Here is a 22,852-nt window from a genome sequence, read left to right as displayed (position 1 = left end):
GTTTTTCGGCGTTTATGCCACAATACTTTGGTGATCGTCGATTATAACCATGTTCATACTATCACATACCCATCCGCATTTGCATCAGTGACGTAGTGTTTAATTTATCTTTTTAAATTTTCGCGAAGAAACCTCTTTGTTTTTGCATGCTTGAATCAAAAACTAGTCTTGCAGCGACTATCATAAACGGATATGAATAAACCATGCTATCCACGACCGCGAATATTTATCGCCAAAATGGTTTACATTTGAAATGCGGTCGTGGATACTTGGCAAAGTATCGGGAAAGTTTGACGGTTGCAAACTTTCTCGACGTCTCCGCTATGCCTCATCTATGCTATTGCTTCATGGTTCACATAATCGACGATTAACGCCGAAAGGAAAACGCTGACTAACAGCGATATAGTGTGAACCAGCAGCCTTTAAAGCATTCATAAACACTTAAAAAATGCTTTTAAAAAATTTCAAAGCATTAACTAATGCAAAAGGTAATACCTTGGACCCTCGCCATGCGATTGTAATTCGTTTCAGTTTTGACATGGTAAGGCGAAAATCTCGTACAGAGTGGTATAGAAACCCATAGTAAATATTTAATGCAAGCACCCCTGTTGAAAATCATCCAAATTTTATATACATAGTGTACATGTACATATTAAAAATCAGTAACAAAATAATGTTTACCTTATGTAGTAAATACCGTAGGGAGTTTTTACCTTCGAGACAGGCATATAGCATAAATGATGAATTAAACTTTGAATGAACTGTTGAATTTACGTATATAAAATCATCAAAATGTTATATATGTACGCGCATATTAAAAATTAGTAACAAAACAAAATGTTAACCTTAGTAACTATAGTTACTTACAGTAACTTTAGTGTATTTAGTGGTTACGATCGGCAAGAAAAATTTAACATTACAATGTACTATGTGCAGTACATACTGTGGTAAGTTTTTACCTTCGACATAGCTGTATAACATAAATGTTGAATTTAATTAAATGTGTTTAGCTTACAAAACACATACTTAAAGCTGAGCTTTAGTATGTATTTTACTAAACTAAACCTCAAACTTTGTCATAGGCTAAAATTTTATCACTTATCTGTTTTCGAATTTGTTTTTGCTATAATTGATAATGGATAAGGCCAAACTGAGATAGCGAACATTGTATATCATTTTCAGGCATCTGGGAGGGATTTCGGCGAATAGCATGTCGACATTTTTGGTATTCCATCATAATCGGCGCACTGACTGGCAAGTTTTAATTTCGAATCAACTTTTTGTAAATATCACATGGTGAAAAAGTTGTCAAAATTTCGTCTTCGTATGGGAAGGATGAAAAACACACTGTGTTCCACGTAGTAAAGCGAAAAAATCTTATAACATGGGCGTCGTAACCTGAGGGCGCACTGTAGTAATTAATAATTTAGCCTCGGAGTCACAACAAGTTATAAGTACACGGAAAGAGTGATGAGAATCATGAGAACGGCTTAGCCTTGGGGTTACGCAAGTTTGTTAGTAAACTTGCGTTTTAAATAGCAAGTTCAAGTCCAGTACAAAGGAGGTTTTCCGTTGATAACACTTTATCGCTATAACTGGACAGACAAACAACAAATGTTGAGATTTGTATATACAGAGTTATTATATATGTATATATACTATATATACTATATATATATACTATATATATATACCATATATATACTATATATATCTACTATATATATAGTATATACATTATATATATAGTATATATAAATTATGTATAGTATATATATACTATATATATACTATATACATGTGTATACTATATACAATGTATATGTAATGTTTTTTAATGTGACACATTTTAGGTCAGCTCAACTAAACAAACTTCGAGACATCATGGTAAAGAGAATATATGTGAGTCGAACAATCACTAACCCTGACAATTCAACACGTCGTATTGACCAGCCCATGTTTGCTGAGAATGATGATCCAGACCCTAGCTACGTGCTGACCATGGATAATGCTAAGAAGATCCTAGCTATTCACCAGAGACTGAGGTAATACATATGAGCTGTGGAAATACCTCTGTTGAAGAAACTGGTTTTAGGGAATAGTTCCCATTCATGTTTGAAAATGTACATACAGTATAAACATATTTTGTTTTGTGCAATTTTGCAGACCTTTTGCAACTAGCCTCTCGTGAATGAATAGCATAACTTGGCGGGTGTAGTTTGCCTCATAACATTAAATCATGAAAATTTAAAAAAAAAAAGGTTATTTTATATGCCTCTCTTCACTTTTTCTACAGTGATTATTTTACCTTTTGTCTGTATGAATTTATTACGTTCCTTCCTTTAAAATATGGTCTATTTGCAACCTATAATATAGTTGAGGTATGTTGGGTTGTTTAGGATTTGTTTCTTTTAAAGTCTTCAATTATTCATGTAAAATTTAGATCTCAAGTCTATTTCAATGCCAATTTTAATATGGTTATATCAAGCTGTAACCATTTTCAATTTTGGTATTAGTGTGATTTTCTCAACCGTTGTGTGCTACTCAGTATAACTCTGTTGACAAAGAGTTCTATAATACAACAGGTATGTTGTGAAAACTGTTGCTAATAAATATAGCCATATTTTACTATTTAAAGTTAAAAAATTTTATATTTATCTATATAAGTTTAGAATAATGTTATGCCAGCATATGATGTTTGATAGCTATAAAGAGTTTTACTAATTATTCCTCGCAAAACTGTGATACTAACATCATAGCAGTAATTTATACAGCACGTACTTATGGAGCTCTGGCCTGTTAATGTTACCTGTTAAGTAAAATGGAGTTTTATTTCTAGTTAGCACGCTATGCATTACAGATTATGTCTCCAAAAACTGCTGATAAAGATGGTTCATTTGTGGTTATTTGTGGTTCATTGCTCGCGGATTACATCATTTGATCTGTTATATAGTTCAACATTAACTTTACCATTAATGTTTAAAAACGGAAGGCGTAGTTTCCAAAACGATCTTCTGAAAGATTAAATTAATTTTATAATTTATCCATAATATGGCTCTGTTAGAATATTTTTAATGGGTTCATACTTACTTTCAAAACTAAAGATTATGTTTTAATTACATTAATATTATGGTGTTTGTATATATGTAAACTGATTGTTTTAATCTGATTGAAAAAAAAACATATTCTTTTCATGCAAACTAATTTCATTCCTAACATCTATAAACCAGAATAGTATTCGTGGTAATTTTACAGAGTGAACATTCCTGTTATTATCATGGGTGAGACTGGCTGTGGGAAGACCAAGCTTATAGAGTTCATGTCAAGGCTTCAGATACCATCAGAGTTGAAGGATAAGATTGTATCTATGGTTGTTGTCAAGGTACGCTCACAGACCTCTCAACAAGCTTTGATAGAATACTTTGATTACTAGTCACATTTCCATGTAGTATGTTTGTGTGCTCTTATATTTATCCATACTGCCAAATCCTATAGATGCCATTTTGGCTGTGCATTACAGATACATGGAGGTACCTCTGAAGAGGATATCATAGAGAAAGTGAAGAGTGCACAGAAACAAGCTGTACAGAATCAAAATCTGTGTAAAGAGTACGCGAAAGGTTATGAAACCAAACAAGTAAGTTCTCAGATATTTTTAGCAAGTTTCATTTTGAAGTGTTACATATAGGTTGTTCAAAGGTCGCACAAATAACGTATTCTATATATAAATACAATTTAGTGTGTTTTGCTTATTAAAACTATTTTGCCGTTAGCTTAGTTAGCATAGGCCTTAAAGCTAAGTTAGAATTTACTAAATGAAGGAGAGTTATGAACAACACCCTCTAGAATAGTTGAGGTAGATAATCTACGTATCCTTATTTGCCTGTAACCTGACTAGAATTGTCTGATCTCCAAACTTGTTTAATTGAATTATGCATTTTCTGTGAGATTTTTTGTGTCATTCACCACTAACCGTTTTAAAATTTTGATTTCCAGTGCATGCCTCATAGTGTTAACAATAGTACATAGCATAAAACCTTTATTTGAATGCCATGGCGTTCTATTTTCGACCCTTTTATGATGGTGTTTAGTTAGAGGTGGTGTTCAATAAAAAAGTGGTGTTCAATTTTGCAACTAGCCGCTGAGGATTTTGAGAAGTTGAATTTCATTTAACAAACAACGAACGATAACATAACATCCAACATAAAATTACAATACAAAATAATTTAACAAATTATGAACGATAAAATAACAACCAACATACAATTATAATACAAATAATATGATGCAGGACATATGATGTAAGACATATTATACAAAATAACATGGTGATTACTGGTGAGTAATAAAATGTTTAATGTTGAAAATCAAATGATACATCGCTATTGCAACAGTCGTCGTCATTTTCTAGAACTTGCCCATCAGCGTCGAATAGTTGAATGTCATTTTTATTGGTGATGCCAGCATTGGCTTGCGCTTGCTGGAGACATTCCGGTCAGGTCTTAATCGAGCTGTCCGACCTGAAACAATGAATCTTGTTATCCTTAGAGCCATCTAAAGCATTGGTCTGCCAGTATCTTCGGATTCGTGTCTATTCGACATGGCTGCCGAAGTTTATACATGTGGGTAGTTTAACATACAACTATGTGGTAAGGGGGGGTTAACTGTTTGCAAAGGTCTCAATGTAGTAGGCTCAATCAAGTAGTACGCATGATCCAGTTGTGTTTATTCACGTGTTTGATGCGTGATCAGTGCATTTAATCTTAGCCCACAAAACTCAAAGTCCATCGAAATCGCACTGGCCCTCTACACTGCGTTTCCATAACGCGCATAATTCTCAAATTTGAGCCAATCCTCAAGATATCCACGTCATGGAAACGGCATAAATCCGCAAGCTAAGCGAGTTTTGCGATCAGCAAAACTTTATCGAATCCATCGTGCTTGCGAATCATGGAAATGGCACTTGCGATTAATGCGCATTAGAATTTCGATGGCTTTTCCATTGAAAACATTTTCACGCGTCAGTCATTTTTATTTCGATTTCAGCAGTCTCAACACACCAACGTTTCGAACGATTGCTGCTAAGCTTAGCGTCACAAGACTGCGTAGCTATTTATAGAGTCATTAATTAGGCTAATACTTGACCTATGGGGTCAAACGCTGGCGTTAAATCCGCATCGGCAGGTGTTCATTGAAACGCTCGATTGTAAAGAAAATCAACTTGCGAATCATTCGAATTATGTGAGCCATGGAAACATAGTGCTAGTTAGGTGCTTTTTATTACTAATAATAATGCGTGATGAATGTCAAAGTGTAGCTCAAACAGAGATAGCCTTCAAATAATGGGAGACTTCACGATGATCACCTTCAAGGTGGTGTTCAATTACAGGTTTTATGGCAATTTGCGATTTTATTTAATTAACCATAGGCCAAGTTACACAATAGTCACTCTAATAATAGACTTTTAATAATGGCATTTTTTGCGTTGTTATCTAAATTTTCATGCTTTAAATAGTGTGACATACTTCAGAACAAGCATGTCCTGTACGAATCATTGATATTGATTATGAAGGTGTACATCATGTGCAGTAGACACTCTTATAACGTACATCTCCTAGAACGTAAATTCTGCATATTGTAAAAAAAGGATGTAAAATTTCTGCTATGTGCATTTATTGGTGCAAGTTCTCAAATTCGATTTAAATAGGGATAATCTTGTAATTACCCTTAAAACTTTGTGTTCTCCTGCCTCACTTGTGAGACAAAACGAGCTATGTATAGCGTTATCTCTATTATACAGTATAAGCAATTTCCATAACATTCTAGTAACTAATAACACTACTAATAATAAAATATCTTGGAATGGATTAAGCAATGTACATCTATTTTACTGTTTGTTTAACATAAATTTCCTATAACGTAAACGTTCCAGGAATGGATTATTTATGATGTAGGATCATCTATTGTATACCCCTGGTTAATCATTATAGCATTGAGGAAATATGCATGCCATTTGCTATTTACTCCATGGTGTTTTATTATGGCCTGGTATGTCAGCTTTGCACATACATTATATATCTGACTCCAGATTTATTCTTCTGCTGGGCCTGTTTTCTGTTAATAGCAATTTGTGATTACTCAGTTTAAATGTCACAGGTGCCTAAAATCTACACGATTCTCTTCTTGGATGAAGCAAACACAACAGAAGCTATTGGTTTGGTGAAAGAGATCCTGTGTGATGGAAGGATGAGGGGAGAACCACTGGACACAACTTGTGGACTCAAGATCATTGCTGCCTGCAACCCTTACAGAAGGTTGGTTCATATGTTTGCATCTATTGCTGCCTGCAACCCTTACAGAAGGTTGGCTCATATGTTTGCATCTATTGCTGCCTGCAACCCTTACAGAAGGTTGGCTCATATGTTTGCATCTATTGCTGCCTGCAACCCTTACAGAAGGTTGGTTCATATGTTTGCATCTATTGCTGCCTGCAACCCTTACAGAAGGTTGGCTCATATGTTTGCATCTATTGTTTTGGTCAGCAAATTTGGCAGGTTCGCACGAGAGATAATCGTTGACTGAAAACATTTTTTGGCCAAAATTTGATGGACGCCTTATTGCCTGTTATGATCTTTGGAAACAGACACAAAGGAAGTCATTATCTACATTACATTTATATTAAAACTATCACTGATGATTGACAGGCATACTCCTGAGATGATCGAAAAGTTGAAGCAGGCTGGTCTTGGTTACAGCGTAGGAGAAGCTGAAACAAAAGATCGCTTTGGTAATTATAATACTTTTAAAGGCGTAATGAAGCATTCTTCAGAGTTATATGTATATTTTCAGACCTTATTAGATTGGTTTTCTTGTGGTAAGCCCAGTTTTATAAAATACTTCCTGATCTCACCAAAAGCATTAGCATTGTCCATTTTATAATCAGTTTACTTGTGGTCATAAATATGCCTTATTGTGAACACATTGATAGCTTTTCAAAATGAACCTCTTGAAATTGTACATAAAACTTGTTTTTACTTTCTCCTCTTTATTAACATTAACTATTGTCTCATCATCGATTGTTTAATTAGTAGCCTACCACTCTCTCGTCAGATCTCAATCAGTTAGCTATTTGAGTCAAGAAAGTATTAAATAATAAGTTAGAGTGTTGGGCGAAGATCAGGGTCTGCTGTCAAAAGATTCTGCTCAATTTGCATTTAGCTCTTGGTTGTAGGAGAAATCTCATTTATGTGTTGAATATTTGAGAATTTTATTGCCTTAGTTTTGTTTCCTTATAAGCAGTTGGAGAAGTTTCATCTCTGTTTTGGCTTTTGGCTAGTTGTACTTCCTTATTGACTGTTTGATAAACTTTACTTCCTTATCAGCCACTTGGCAAGTGTTGCTTCTTTATTAGCAGTTTAACAAGTTACATTTTCTTTATGGATTATGAAATTTTCCTTCAATATTCTTTGTGAAGTTTTTCTTACTTGTTCATTATTTTTTCCTCAAGTATTTGCTGATTATCTGAACAGTTTGTGAATATGTTTTTACTGAGTTAAGTTTAAGGTCAATCAGATTTAAGCCGTACTTTTACCTATGATTTGTTTCAGAAGGAATTTTTTATGGTAAATTTATTTGCAGGTCAGATACCGATGAGGCATCTTGTGTACAGAGTTCAACCTCTCTCACAGAGTCTGTTGCCTCTTGTCTGGGACTTTGGCACCCTCAAGTCTTCTCGACGAACAGGAGACGTTGATGTGGAGACTGCTTATATTCGCAAGATGGTTGAGAAATTTGTAAGTTACTCATATGTCTAGTCAATCCAACATAATTTTAGAAAGAAGGATTGGATGTTAGAAAGGAGTGAAGTAAAAATTTGTCTGCCAGCCTCCATTTGCTTTTTCTTAAATTTTCTCCAGTCACAAGGTTGTTGATTAACTCTTAATGGTTATTGTTTGGCAGTGACATTATCTTATTAGCTTATACTTGATTTTATACAGAACACAACTAGTAGCAAAGATGGAGTACCTGGTCTGAGTTTTGCTAATGGCAACAAGACCCAACTTGTTGCTCAAATACTCTCTCGGACACAATCATTCATGAGAGAGCAAAAGGTAACATCTAACTCATTGGTATACTCTGATGTATTTGTCTTTACTCATCCAATGTGTGATTCTCTTTTTATAACTGTTCATTTGTGAAATATCTAATAAAATATAGACAAACGGAATGGTCAAAAGTGATAAGAATTTTTTACAATTAGATAAGTAACACATTGTATTTCAATCATAAAATATCAACCCATTTGTTTTCTGAAAAATAACGCTTCTTTGTCGACAGAATTTGTTTATTTTTTTGGTGTCAAAACAAATTATCATAAACGTTAACTATAGAACAACCAACATATAGGGGATCATATGACATCAAGATGCAAACAGAGTTTCGCTATTTTCAATGTTTGTCTTTGGTATATATTTATGGATATGGCAAAACCGGATTGGAAATTGCATATGGCCAAGAGCCGCGGCTTGAGAAGGTTTCATACAGAGCGTTTCGGATTAATTGTGTATTGTGTATTTACCTACACAAAAGAAAACACTCATTTGTCTGCATTGAGCCATGCTTAGAGTATCCATGTTGAGAGCCCATGCTGAGCTTATGTTACCTATAGCCTTGCGCAAACGTTGGTGATTGGTGACAAAGTGTTGGTGATTACCTGCTGAGTAATAGCACTAGTGAGAGTGGCAATCTTATTTTTAGAGAATTTAGCATCAAAGCTTTTTCTGTCGGCCTTATGGTTCAAAAGTTAGGACAATTTAAATCCGCCATTTTCAAATATTAGGTTGCGACGGACATTTAATAATAACCCAGTAAGAGAAATGATTTGGTAGTGTTAATTGAGCTAAAATAGTTAGTTGGAGAGCCGTAGCTAGGAATTTTTGGTATGAAACCGTTGGCTCCAATGTCCTTTTCAGTTAGTGTCGTCACTCTATGGCTTGCAAGGTCAATCGCAACCTGAGAAACGCTAAGTGTGAAACAACGCTGTAACTGCCACGAGAAATTTTAGTCAAAAATTGTCTAGTTGTATTTAGCTAATGTAGTTATACATTATTGAGTTCATATTTAATTATACACAAATAGTTGAATGTATATGTAATGTATATGTATATTTTGATATGTATATATACATATGTTTGCGTGCGTGTGGCAGCTGTTACGATAGTGATATGATATTGCCCATACGTGTATTTACAGTATATACAATAGCGCACAATATAGATTTAAATATTCATTGCTATATTCATAAGTTGAGAGGAATGACAGCCCACCTATATTTAGTCTTAAGATTTCCAACTAATATTAGGCTATCTTTAGCGAAGTTTTTTTAAAGCTTCAGTGATAACAAAGAAGTAACAATGCATTGCAGTGAGCATTAAAATTTCTCGTTAGTTGAGTAGATGTTCAGTTACATATCTATAGCGACAAAACATGACCTATTTTATCAGTCATGCACAAGCGTGTCAAACGATCATAAATTGCTTTATAAGAAAACCAGATTTGATCAAAGACAATTTCTCTCTTTGTAGTAATTTTTATTTAGAGCAGTTTGATACTGTCTGACTAAACTAGCGTAATATGATGATTAATTGTCAAATAATAGCTAGTAGCTCTGCGAGGTTATATAAAAAGCTCTAGGCTAAAGATAGTCTCATTAGATTTCATTCATTTTCATCACAAATTGTCTTCACTTAAAATTCGTTTCAAATGACTGGCAGCTGTGCGTGACTACGGCAGCTGTGCGTGACTACGGCAGCTGTGCGTGACTACGGCAGCTGTGCGTGACTACGGCAGCTGTGCGTGACTACGGCAGCTGTGCGTGACTACGGCAGCTGTGCGTGACTACGGCAGCTGTGCGTGACTACGGCAGCTGTGCGTGACTACGGCAGCTGTGCGTGACTACGGCAGCTGTGCGTGACTACGGCAGCTGTGCGTGACTACGGCAGCTGTGCGTGACTACGGCAGCTGTGCGTGACTACGGCAGCTGTGCGTGACTACGGCAGCTGTGCGTGACTACGGCAGCTGTGCGTGACTACGGCAGCTGTGCGTGACTACGGCAGCTGTGCGTGACTACGGCAGCTTGCGTGACTACGGCAGCTGTGCGTGACTACGGCAGCTGTGCGTGACTACGGCAGCTGTGCGTGACTACGGCAGCTGTGCGTGACTACGGCAGCTGTGCGTGACTACGGCAGCTGTGCGTGACTACGGCAGCTGTGCGTGACTACGGCAGCTGTGCGTGACTACGGCAGCTGTGCGTGACTACGGCAGCTGTGCGTGACTACGGCAGCTGTGCGTGACTACGGCAGCTGTGCGTGACTACGGCAGCTGTGCGTGACTACGGCAGCTGTGCGTGACTACGGCAGCTGTGCGTGACTACGGCAGCTGTGCGTGACTACGGCAGCTCTGCGTGACTACGGCAGCTCTGCGTGACTACGGCAGCTCTGCGTGACTACGGCAGCTCTGCGTGACTACGGCAGCTCTGCGTGACTACGGCAGCTCTGCGTGACTACGGCAGCTCTGCGTGACTACGGCAGCTCTGCGTGACTACGGCAGCTCTGCGTGACTACGGCAGCTCTGCGTGACTACGGCAGCTCTGCGTGACTACGGCAGCTCTGCGTGACTACGGCAGCTCTGCGTGACTACGGCAGCTCTGCGTGACTACGGCAGCTCTGCGTGACTACGGCAGCTCTGCGTGACTACGGCAGCTCTGCGTGACTACGGCAGCTCTGCGTGACAAACAATTATTTATATATTGACAAACATTACTACTTGTAACAGATATGTGAAGGCGGCTAGCGTAAATGATAACTGTTTGTGAAAATTCGGCAATGACATCATGGCCTTCACACAACTAAGGCCAATTCTCATTGGTTAATCTAGTTGTTTGCCAAATATCTGTGCTCCTTATTGTGGTGCAACGTTGGGCATATTTGTTGACTCAAAGTTGCGATTTATTTGCAAGGCTTTTTTTTGTGGAGTTCTGTTACACTAACTCCCTTTTTAATGATCCACTGATTATTATTTTGTCATTTTCAGTGCTTATTTTTCTCGTGTCTTCTACCTCTTTTTATGAAGTTTATGATCTAGCAATCATAACCTGCATAATGAAAAATATCCCAGTATTTAAAAAAAACCCATTCATAATAGGTTCTCCGGCATACCAGTAGTCTTATGTTAGATGCTTTCTGTTTTGCCAGGATGAATGCAGCTTTGTGAGCCTGCGAGATGTTCAGCGAGCTCTGGATGTCGCCAACTGGTTCTACAGCCAACGAAACTATCTTTTCCCTGCGATGGACCATTTTGAAGCACAGGAGGATGAAGATGTAGAAGATCTGCAGGAGTACCCTCATCAGGTAATAGTCTTAGTTGGTTTGTTTGAGATTTTGGCCATGTTTAGTTTATCGTAGTTTTTCTTTTCAAACTGTTCAACACACATGCACTTAGATCTTACTTTTTCTCAGATAAGTTTTTGTATGCTTTTTAAATTGTTATAGTAAGCTTGGCTGTTGGCTGAGTTCCCCATGTTCCCTCAACAACCATGGCTAGTTGTTGCATTCTGCTTCACATGAACTACAGTTGACTTTTTACTACTATAGGCTTGAAAGATATTTTGCAACATTTATTTGTGGTTTTAGGCATTAATAACAGGCAATAACAGATCAAACTAAAAATATTGTTCAATCAAAAAACAATAGCGGTAGCTTTCTCAATTGACTATCCAAAACGAATCAAGCATAACAAAAGTTCCACATGCTTTTTCTAAGACTATAAATAGTAGTTTAAAGGTTGACTTGCAACAGAATTCACATTACAGTTATTTGGTATCAAAAGATTCACCATGTCTTACTCTGTTGCGTTGTAGGTGCAAAATATGTGAAAATGTGATTACAAGCTCTTAAAAGCTCAAAAACGAAAAGCCGCCGTAGATTGAAATCTCTTTATTTCTCCTACATTGTCATTACGTGTGGTTATTGTTTTGTCACGTGATGTTCTCACGTGAATTGAAAAGCCAATAAAAGGCTCAATATAAAACTTCTCATAGCACTAGTTTATGACAAACACTTCAGGTTTTACCGAAGACCCCGTATCAAATATAGATGCTCGCTACTTTACAGTTTTCTTTCGACTTGGTCTAATCATCTAGCCGTAATCTGATCATGTGACCCAATACTTCACAAATAATTTCTGCAGCGATTTTCGATTATCACAGGTGACCAACAGGCTTGTCATGATTATCAGACAATGATATGTACTCCTTCGAGCTAAGGTTAAAAAATTAAACAAATTTTTACGGTAAGTTATAAGATATCAGTGCTAAAAGTGACAGCATTACAAAGACGATAAAATAGATGCTTAAGAACAATAGAAACGGTTTTATTGAATGCGTGAAGTATATTTGTGAACATATTTCGACGAATGAGGTTGCGTGAAAGTGTAAACAGAAGCCATATTGTACAACTATACGTCCTATTTGAGCCGTTTTGGAAAGAGATTCTAACCTACGGCGGTTTTGTGATGGCGGCGATTAATTGTTCGCTTTTGAGCTTTTAAGAGCTTGTAATCAAATTTTCACATATTTTGCACCTACAGCACAGCAGAGTAAGACATGGTGAATATTTTGATACCAAATAACTGTAATGTGAATTTTGTTGCATGGCAACCTTTAAACAAAACTAGAGAAATTAGTACTCGTGAACTGATTCCAAATATATAAGTTGAACTTTCATAATAGTACTTGTACTAGTACCTTTGGTCCACAATACTGTTAGCATCAAAATACTCATGGTATTGCTTTTTACATGTATTTAGTTAGTCATATCAACACAATAAGTTTGCAATCCAGTATTTCTGGTAACTCAAACATTTTGTATAACCGCACCTGAAATCTAGTCCTCTAATTTAGAGAAACTTTTAGTCCTACTTTTAATTCACTTAAATTTAATTAAGATTTTATATACATGTAAACCAACTGAAATCTATGGAGCCTTGTTATTAGATAGTGTTGCGTCAAATAGATATACAGAAACATGTAATCTGCTTATTTGTTTACACAGAAATGTCAAACTCATAGGTGGATTGGGATGATAGCTAAATAAATATAACGAAAACGAATTAAAAGAAACATGAAAAATTTCATGTTTGTTCAAAGTTCTCAAACTCATTTTATGTGTTTATTATTTTATTTCATATAATGTATGTATCTTGCTTGCCAATGATCTTACTTAGTAATGATAAACACAGTAATGATAAATGCAAATGGAAAAGGAAGGTAGAAAGATTAAACAGAACAAGAATTCAAAAGGTTCCAAAACATGTTTTTTTTCATTTTCAAAAAGGAGCTGCACTTTGGAAATGAAATGTCCAAATTTCTTGAGTCACGCAGTTTTAAAATTTATAAATCTTGTAGTGACAAAACCTGGAATGTCGTACTTATTTTCATTTTATAGAAATAATACAAATGTAATACATCATTGCACTTTTTAAGTTACTCTTTCTAAACTCCATTAATCTTGGTGAATCAATTCAGCATACATTAAAACTAATCTAGCACCTTCAATAGCAAAGTACAGGAGCACAAAATACAAATATGGTGCAAAATAATTAATTCAAGAATATGACTAATAGAGATGTTTTTAGGATGCAATATATTTTTGTTTATTAGGACTAATTTTAGAAAAAAAAACTTTAACGACTTTTTGATAAGTCAGTAGACAGCGTGCCGGCTGCCAAGCAACTCTGTGCAGCCATTTGAGTTTTTGATATAAAAACCAAGCAGATATACCCTCAGAGTGTCTGTTTATATACATGTAGAAGATAGAAAAGTACATGGCAACTATTAAATGGTTTAATGGTCTTGCCCATTCTAATATAGGTTACACGTGTAGCACTCACACTAGGAAAGTTTGCTTATGCATTACTGTTGACAGTTTGATTATGCCACGAGGAGTCTTCTGCTCGCTCTCGGTGTCTGCTACTTGGCTAGGCTTGAAGATCGGACAAGAGAGGAGTATGTCCGCTTTCTTGCACCTAGTATTGAGGAGCTTCTTGGAGATACGGATGAAAGTGGTGGACAGTTCTTCTTAGATCAGTTGGAGAGGTATGCTACTTGTATTTCTGTAGAGGTTGTCTGTTAGCTGATCTAGTGATCTAGACATGTGTCCTACTTTTCATCAACTTATATGACCACTTTAGATTAAAATAACTCGACGGTTATTTTCAACATTCTATAATAGCTTAGAAATGTGTTAATATTTCTGAAAATTAAGCTTGAATTTTAATTCGGTATATTTGTTACTTTTTTCAGCTGCCAGCAATTGTTTATTGACCATGTTGCTGATGAGGAACAGCATAAGAACATAGCGAAGAACAAGGCTCTGAAAGAGAATGTCTTTATGATGATTGTCTGTATTGAGAACAGAATTCCTCTCTTCCTTGTGGGAAAACCTGGCAGCTCAAAGTCCTTGTCCAAGGCTATGGTTGTTGATGCCATGAAAGGCACAAGTTCTAGAAGTTCAGTTCTAAAAAAGATGAAACGGGTAAGCTACCCAATTTAACCTTTACAACAGGTAGTTCATTATTTTTAAAGAGGGCTGAGGAATTGTTGGAGCACTACCCAGAAGTGCATTAGTGTTCTTACAGTCAAGCCTTAACTTGTTGAGACCATACTTGGGTACATTATTATAATAAAATTCTATACATTAGTATAAAATAGTAAAAATAATTTTGTATTCTATCTTTTTACAACATCTGTATTGACATATTCTATGATATACTGCATATATATTCACCGGTATATCTATTTACTACGTCTATGTATATTTGTACTAGCCAAATGCTGGGTGTTGCTCGAGTATTGGAAACAGCTTATAAGCAGTGGCAGGTAATGTAGTTGCTATTAGCTAAATTGAGTTAGGTAGTAACCGTATTGCTAAACTAACTAATAAGAGCCGTGAGAGCTAGATGAGACGTTTGTGGAAACTGCATAGTTTAACCTAAATAATGGCTCATATCGTCCAATGAATTTATTGCATCTCGCGAAGCTTAATGGGTTGGCTCCGTCGCCTTGTGAACGGAAGGTTCTGAGATCAAATCTTTTGCTACAGATTTTTCATTGCTATATTTAAATCAGCTATAGCTGGAAAGGCACCAAAATGACAAACTTTGAAATGTATATATGTAGGAGATAGTTGGGCAACTATTTACTCCGTTCTTACCATATATACCTTTCAGACCTACATGGTTTCATTCCAATGCAGTCGGCATGCCACACCTTCTCTCATTGTTGGAGTTTTTAATCATTGTGCCAACTTCCAGAAGACAAGAGACCTCAACATGTTTGTCTCTGTTGTGGTTCTTGATGAAGTCGGATTGGCTGAGGATTCGGAAAACATGCCTCTTAAGGTTGGAAAAATTTATCAGATTAATTATTGGAGTTGTGTATTCTTGAATGGAAGTGATAACTTGACTAGAGGTAATAAGCATTTCCTATCATACATCGTCAGCAGCACATAGTTTGTCTTTCATGCCAGCTATGCTCTTCTTACTGCTTGTCATTAAACTGATGGGATAATAATTTTTTTATTGAACTATCGACTCAACATCTAGCATACATGTATGAATTTATGGCTAGAATTGTCAAGAATGTAAAATTCTGATCCGTGCACAAACTGTTTTGAAATTGGTTTTGGAAGTTTCCAATTGCTCATTCTTTTCCTATTGTCATGGCTCAATTTTTTGGTTCGCATTTAATCTAGGACGTATTTATAGCTTCGTATAAATATTCCATAACACCGGCACACTAATAGAGATTAACATCTTTCATTGTTATTCAGGCACTTCATCCACTGCTGGAAGATGGTTGTGAAGGAAACAAGAAACCTGAGCCATACATGAAGTGTGCCTTTGTTGGCATCTCCAACTGGGCTCTCGATCCTGCTAAGATGAATCGTGGAATATTCGTGCAAAGAGGAACCCCCGAGTCTGATGAGCTGAGAGATATTGCACGGTATGTATCACTTTCGCTTAACTATAATCATATTTATTCTGGTTATGTACGATTTTAGGAATAAGGGTTAATGGAAGTATCAATGATGGCTTCACAATGTTACTGAAGATTTGATACTGCAAATGTATCTGATGCCGTATTAATGCAGATGGAGAGTGCAAGTAGCAAATGCAAAACCAAATGCATTAGTGACACGCATTTGCCAATATTTAATACGGTTGTTTTGGAGCTGATAGTGCTAGAAGCCAAAGCTTTGAAAGGTTTTGCATTCGTAGTTAGAAATAAACACATAATTTTCCAGTTGCCGGACAGATCTTATTTGTTTTTATTGTATCATCACTATGTGACTGTTATACTGTTCTAGTGTCATTGGTGATAAGATAGCAGATATTTTGTTGAATGTTACATGGGAACTGAGTCAGTATACTTTCAAAGTGACTTTCAATACTTTCACCACAATGACATGTGATAACTTGTGGCAAAGGATATTATGATACAAGTATCTAGACATGTCTATTGTGGGTTACTCCTATATGACTTCGTGAATCTGTTTCAGGGAAATATGCAAGAAGTCTCGGAGTAAAACAGACCAGTACATAGAGCCTCTAGCCAAGGCCTATTTGCGGATCTGTCAAGCTAAAAAACCAGATGAACGAGATTTGACAGAGTTCTTTGGCCTCCGTGACTTTTACAGGTTGGCTAAGGCTATAATTGAGTTGTGGTAGGATTTACTTGGATACGCAGTGACAGTATTGCTACTGTAACATCATCTTACACTCATTAAAGAAGTTTTGAACTTATTCAACGAGTCTTTTGTTTGAAAATTATCTCTTTGTTCTGGCCAGCCTTAAAACTACTTTGAGTTGCTCTAGCAAAAATCATGGTTGCATCTAGTATTGTAGCATGAAGTATATTTGGTAGATTCAGTAACAGATGTATTTTAAACAGATCATGTAAGCATGTTACCTGCACAAAATATCTGAAATACGAGTAAAAACAACTTGGCCAGCACTTAACAATGTACACAAAAATAAGCTCTAATATAGAGAGAAGTGATCTCATCAAAATTTGGTCTATTGCGTTTTATAAAAATATAGCCAAGATTTTTAGTTTTTCGATAAGTTACTGTCAATTTAATTCAAGCTGATGAGCAAAACTACGATTTTACAAAAGATGCCATTGGCTATAAGTAGATACAAACATTTTAATTTTGTATATGATCAAATAGTTTTCTTGAAAAATCCTCACAAATTGTATCCTTGCCGATTTACTAGTATATGGTAAACTCTCTTTACAGATCAGAGAGCATTACTTGTGGAATAGCTAGACATTTCTGTTAGGCTTTATCACATGCATGAGATGATCATGTATCACATGTATCACATGAATGATTAGTATTTGTGTGATAAGAGAGCATCGCCTTATGGTGTAGGTTGCATACATTTGTACAGTGTACCAATCTGTAAAACATATACTGTATACCTACTCACTTGAGTAGCAAGGTTTTTGAGTAAGAAAAACTTAAAACCTTGAATTCGCCACCACAGAACATGATGAAGAATCACAATGTTATGGTGACTTTCATCACTGCTTAGTTGTAAAAGTGAGCTTTGAAAGGATAGCCAGTGCTGGTGTATGGCGCACAAGTTAAATGCACTAGTTTACTGCACAATTTACTAGCCGATAAAATGACAATGGGGGTTTAACTACAAAAAAGAAGAGAAAATGAAGCAGGTGCAGTGAATATTTTCTCGATTATCAGCAGTAAATTTTGTCTGATAAGTTTTTATTTTCATAAGTAAAAGAATATTTTCCTCTGCAACTGTTTTTTAACATTAGATATTTTGCGTCTCTCGGAGCACATTGTTCGTTACTCTACTTTACTTTGTCCGCTGTTGTTCTTTATTCTATTACTTTTTCAGTTTGATGAAAATGGTGACAAACTTTGCCACTGCCGATACACTCAGTAGAAATCGAATAGAGCACAGCGTGAGACGGAACTTTGGAGGATTTGATCCTGACGACTTTGACCCGATGAAAATATTCAGTGAGGAGTGTCCTGCCCTCAAAACTTTAGAGTCAGATCAAGATGGTCGCCCTCCTGTAGATCCGATAGGCCTCATTCAGTCGAGTCTGTCAGGTGTTGACACTGCGGCCAAAGGGTAAGAGGTTAACTGATTATGTATGTGTTTAGCGATTGGATGGTAAAAATAAAAAAGACAGGAAATAACAAAGTTGGTATTGTACAATAGTTTCTTTTTCTATAAGTATATATCTTGAGCAGTTTCAGTCATGTTTGTCTTGTAAAGATACAAAGTTACTATTTTGCTAGCATCGTAGCATTGAGCAAGTTCTCTTAGCATGGCAAAAAATGCTCATTTAAACACATTCTAGCAGAGTTATTGATGAGGTGGATAAACCTGTACCTATACCTTACTGAGTGTTTGTAAGCAATCACTCAGGCACTGACCCGCTTCAGTATGCCTGGGTTAGCTAGAATATACACCAAAATATCTTTAGCTCATCGTGTTGCACCATGTTTCTAGAAAAAGATCACCAAAGGTACAAAGTACAAAATTGAATAAACAACAGCATTTCCAGCAATTTATCAATTGCCGGAAATGCTGTTGTTGCGGTACAGCCTACAAGTTAAAAAATAGGGCAAGTTTTTCCTTTTTGTATGGCCAAAGGGGCGAGTTTAGAAATATTAAGCATGATTAAAGAGTTTAAAGGGTTTAGGAAAGAATTAGGTATTTTACTCTTCTTATAACGTAAACATTCCTGGAACGGATTATTTACGTTGTCGTACCTACTGTAATTTATCATCTTCTAATTTATCATTTTTTAACCTGAGTGTTTCAACAAACACTGTTTAGCGGTTAAATTTCACCAGACGTATTGTTGTTGTCAAGATTGGCCAAATCGCACCGAACCAGTTGCTCTCTTGTCATTTCAGGAAATCTTTTAACTTCAGGAAGATATTTTTGTAGTTACAACGCAGTTGACAAATTTGTTTTTTAAATTGGTTAATCAGGGAGCTAGGCACTTACCGAGTTTCACGTCAATGCTAGTTTTCTGACTGTTAAGCAAGTTGAGGTGTGCGATGCTCCTTTACATAAAGGCCAGTGCTTGCTAGCGCTCAAATTGACGTTTAGCTGCGCGATGGGCCACAACAATTAGCTGCTATGGCGTCGTTCTACGATGAGCACCCAACACAGTCGTTGCTAACGACGATGCAATGGACTTTCAATGTGTTGAACCAAAGAATGCAACTGTTTTCATCTCAATTGGCTGCTTGGTGACTGCATCAGATCCAATTTCAGCAGTTATGAAGGTCGATGTCATTCGGTAAGCATGGCGAAGAACTATGCTCAGGATGAATTAATCGCTAATTATCTCAAAAGGCTCAAGTGCTCACAATATCAGGAATGCAAATTCATAATTTCTATTGGCTGTTGGTGAGCGGTTACCGAAAGTTAATCGCTCACAGTGTGTAAACCTTATCGTTGGTAGTGATGTCAAAACAGCTAATCTTTATTAGCTGTTTTGGTGTAACTTGTTAATTTGAACAATACTGCCATTATAAATGATCAAAAGCTTGCTAACACATTTATACTTTCAAAGTGAGTTTTCAGTTTAGACAGCATCTGCATGGTTTACTATCTCTACTTAGTGAAAATTCTACCAACTCATTTGGAAGAAAATGTGGAAGTTTTTGTGAAAATGTAAATTGTAGAATTTTTTTGGAGTTTTTTGTCCGTTTTTGCTATGTCAATTGATATTCTGTACCCTTCCTTTCACTAATCTAACAGAAACTCTGTATGCTAGTATCTCATCCACTGCTGAGTGCCTTCCTGTTCCAGTTTATATATTGATATCCGAGTTCCTAGGAAGTGATATTTTGCAGAATGGAGAGTCGCTACCTCCTGATACTGACAGAAAACCTTGGTGTACTCAGTATTATTCTGGATCAGTTTGCCTCTCAGGATCAGAAACAGCCAGAGGTGGTTTTTGGAAGCAGATTTAGAGATGATGTTTCTTATACACAGGTGTGTTATGTTCGTATTAGGGCACATTTTCTTAGGATATTGTAGTAGTTTTAACATTTTGTTTTACTGGTTTCCTGTCAAGATTCTTGTAATTGTGTAACATTGTTTTAGATCTGCCACAACATCTACAGGATAAAGACTTGTATGGCCATGGGGAGGCCTGTTGTCCTTCTCAACCTTGATGACCTTTATGAGAGTTTGTACGACGCACTCAATCAGTACTTCTCTACATGGGGAGACAGGAAGTTTGTTGACATCGGACTTGGAACACACCGAGTGAAAGCATTTGTTCATGATGCATTCAGGTAGTGACTTTCAAATACAGCTGTCTATTGTCGCTGTATTGACTAGAATTTTAAAGATTTAGTAAAAAGTGCACCCCAGCAGTTTTATGGCAATTGCGCAATGCTAACAAATTATAAAATGTAAAATTGTTTTTCTTATTACACAGTACAGGATTTCAACAAGCAATATCATGGATGATGAGGGCAAATTAACATTACAATCTGTCAAATATAAATATTGTATATACACTTTTTTTACATCATCATTGTACTGAGCTTCTTCATGTATCTTTTATTTTTTGATAAACATCAAAGTATTTCTTTAATAGTATTTGACAGGCTCATATTGCACGGTCATAGTTAGGACACAGAACTTGTATACTATATTTATTTTTATTCCTTCTATCCAATATTGTAGGCTGGTTGTAATAGCTGACAAAAACAAGGTTCACTCAGAGTTTCCTATTCCTCTTATCAACCGTTTAGAGAAACACTATGTCTCAGCCACCTCATTCCTCACAGCTGACCAGAAGCAAATCAAAAAGGAGTTAGAGGAATGGGCGATGAACTTTGTGAAACCTTCTCCATTTCACAGGTTTTTCTAAATAGTTAAAATAAAAATATGTTGAGATATTTTTATGAACAAGCAGTCAATGTAGTGAGACTACTACTGGTTATATATTTTTCAAAAATTACTAGTTTCTAAACTGTGCTATAATTGTCGTACAGAAATGTGTGCAAGGACAATTGTGAGGGCTGCCAAGATGAGCTTACCCAGCCATACCGATTGCCATGCGGGCATTTCATCGGACAGTGCTGCCGTGAGAAGATGTTCGAGAACAGCTCGTCCACTTGCCCTGTAGCTGAGTGTGACCAGAAGTTGTCAGAGGAATTTTCCTGGACGATTGATTACGCAGCGTTGGAGAACAGGTTGGTTGCTAGAATTAGCAAGTTTTTCATGATATGAGACATTGACAGTTTTTTGTTTAATCAGTTACATGCACATTACATGCTTACACCGAATTCAATTTGTGTTTTGTTTTTGATTTTTATTTGATTACATACTTCAATTGCTAGTTGTAAATTGTCATGTGGCATGTTTTGTAGGCAGTACTTTGGTAATTCAAGGCTTGAGACAGTTTTTATTGGGTACAGCACAGAAGCTACTGCTATTGCTGTTAACCTTGCTGTACAAAACTGTAGTGTAGAAGCAGAAGGGGACCTTCAAAGCCAGCAGGTAGCCGTTTCCTTTATTTTCCTATCCGTGATCTGCTAGTTTGTCGGGACCCTTAACACAGCCATTAAGTGGGTCACTCATTTTGTGGCATGAGTAGCTTAAGGTCTGGTTAAACAGGCAGTGCTTAATGAAGCATAAGTTGAAGCATTTGTTTTGTTTTCACTTGATATATTTAGCATGATCATTTGTCCATAACATGAGAAGTATCTACAGTCTAAACCAGTTGTCCTCAATGCTATAACATGAGAAGTACCTACAGTCTCAACCAGTTGTCCTCAATGCCATAACATGAGAAGTACCTACAGTCTCAACCAGTTGTCCTCAATACCATAACATGAGAAGTACCTACAGTCTCAACCAGTTGTCCTCAATACCATAACATGAGAAGTACCTACAGTCTCAACCAGTTGTCCTCAATGCCATAACATGAGAAGTATCTACAGTCTCAACCAGTTGTCCTCAATGCCATAACATGAGAAGTATCTACAGTCTCAACCAGTTGTCCTCAATGCCATAACATGAGAAGTATCTACAGTCTCAACCAGTTGTCCTCAATGCCATAACATGAGAAGTACCTACAGTCTCAACCAGTTGTCCTCAATACCATAACATGAGAAGTACCTACAGTCTCAACCAGTTGTCCTCAATACCATAACATGAGAAGTACCTACAGTCTCAACCAGTTGTCCTCAATGCCATAACATGAGAAGTATCTACAGTCTCAACCAGTTGTCCTCAATACCATAACATGAGAAGTACCTACAGTCTCAACCAGTTGTCCTCAATGCCATAACATGAGAAGTACCTACAGTCTCAACCAGTTGTCCTCAATACCATAACATGAGAAGTACCTACAGTCTCAACCAGTGGTCCTCAATGCCATAACATGAAGTATCTACAGTCTCAACCAGTTGTCCTTAATGCCATAACATGAGAAGTACCTACAGTCTCAACCAGTTGTCCTCAATGCTATAACATGAGAAGTACCTACAGTCTCAACCAGTTGTCCTCAATGCTATAACATGAGAAGTATCTACAGTCTCAACCAGTTGTCCTCAATACCATAACATGAGAAGTATCTACAGTCTTAACCAGTTGTCTTCAATGCCATAACATGAGAAGTACCTACAGTCTCAACCAGTTATCCTCAATGCTATAACATGAGAAGTACCTACAGTCTCAGCCAGTTGTTTTCAATGCCATAACATGAGAAGTACCTACA

General features: G+C 36.6%; 1 protein-coding gene across 1 annotated transcript in view; it reads left to right on the top strand.

Moving 5' to 3' along the window:
• The window catches only part of LOC137394078 (E3 ubiquitin-protein ligase rnf213-alpha-like), a 159,964-nt gene that overhangs the window by 86,590 nt on the left and 50,522 nt on the right, over positions 1 to 22,852 (top strand). Inside the window, exons 47-65 of the mRNA XM_068080796.1 lie at positions 1,854 to 2,045; positions 3,256 to 3,382; positions 3,521 to 3,637; positions 6,157 to 6,314; positions 6,705 to 6,787; positions 7,639 to 7,793; positions 7,998 to 8,111; positions 11,253 to 11,420; positions 13,983 to 14,152; positions 14,360 to 14,591; positions 15,286 to 15,456; positions 15,888 to 16,060; positions 16,617 to 16,754; positions 17,983 to 18,222; positions 19,968 to 20,109; positions 20,221 to 20,414; positions 20,812 to 20,988; positions 21,123 to 21,323; positions 21,501 to 21,630. Of these exons, the coding sequence (XP_067936897.1) occupies positions 1,854 to 2,045; positions 3,256 to 3,382; positions 3,521 to 3,637; positions 6,157 to 6,314; positions 6,705 to 6,787; positions 7,639 to 7,793; positions 7,998 to 8,111; positions 11,253 to 11,420; positions 13,983 to 14,152; positions 14,360 to 14,591; positions 15,286 to 15,456; positions 15,888 to 16,060; positions 16,617 to 16,754; positions 17,983 to 18,222; positions 19,968 to 20,109; positions 20,221 to 20,414; positions 20,812 to 20,988; positions 21,123 to 21,323; positions 21,501 to 21,630 (3,082 nt within the window). The remainder of the gene's footprint in view (positions 1 to 1,853; positions 2,046 to 3,255; positions 3,383 to 3,520; positions 3,638 to 6,156; positions 6,315 to 6,704; positions 6,788 to 7,638; positions 7,794 to 7,997; positions 8,112 to 11,252; positions 11,421 to 13,982; positions 14,153 to 14,359; positions 14,592 to 15,285; positions 15,457 to 15,887; positions 16,061 to 16,616; positions 16,755 to 17,982; positions 18,223 to 19,967; positions 20,110 to 20,220; positions 20,415 to 20,811; positions 20,989 to 21,122; positions 21,324 to 21,500; positions 21,631 to 22,852) is intronic.

The sequence above is a fragment of the Watersipora subatra genome, chromosome 4 (assembly GCF_963576615.1).
Source record: "Watersipora subatra chromosome 4, tzWatSuba1.1, whole genome shotgun sequence".
Classification (NCBI taxonomy): domain Eukaryota; kingdom Metazoa; phylum Bryozoa; class Gymnolaemata; order Cheilostomatida; family Watersiporidae; genus Watersipora; species Watersipora subatra.
Note: the sequence above shows the minus strand (reverse complement) of the source record. Positions and strands in the feature narration are given on the sequence as shown.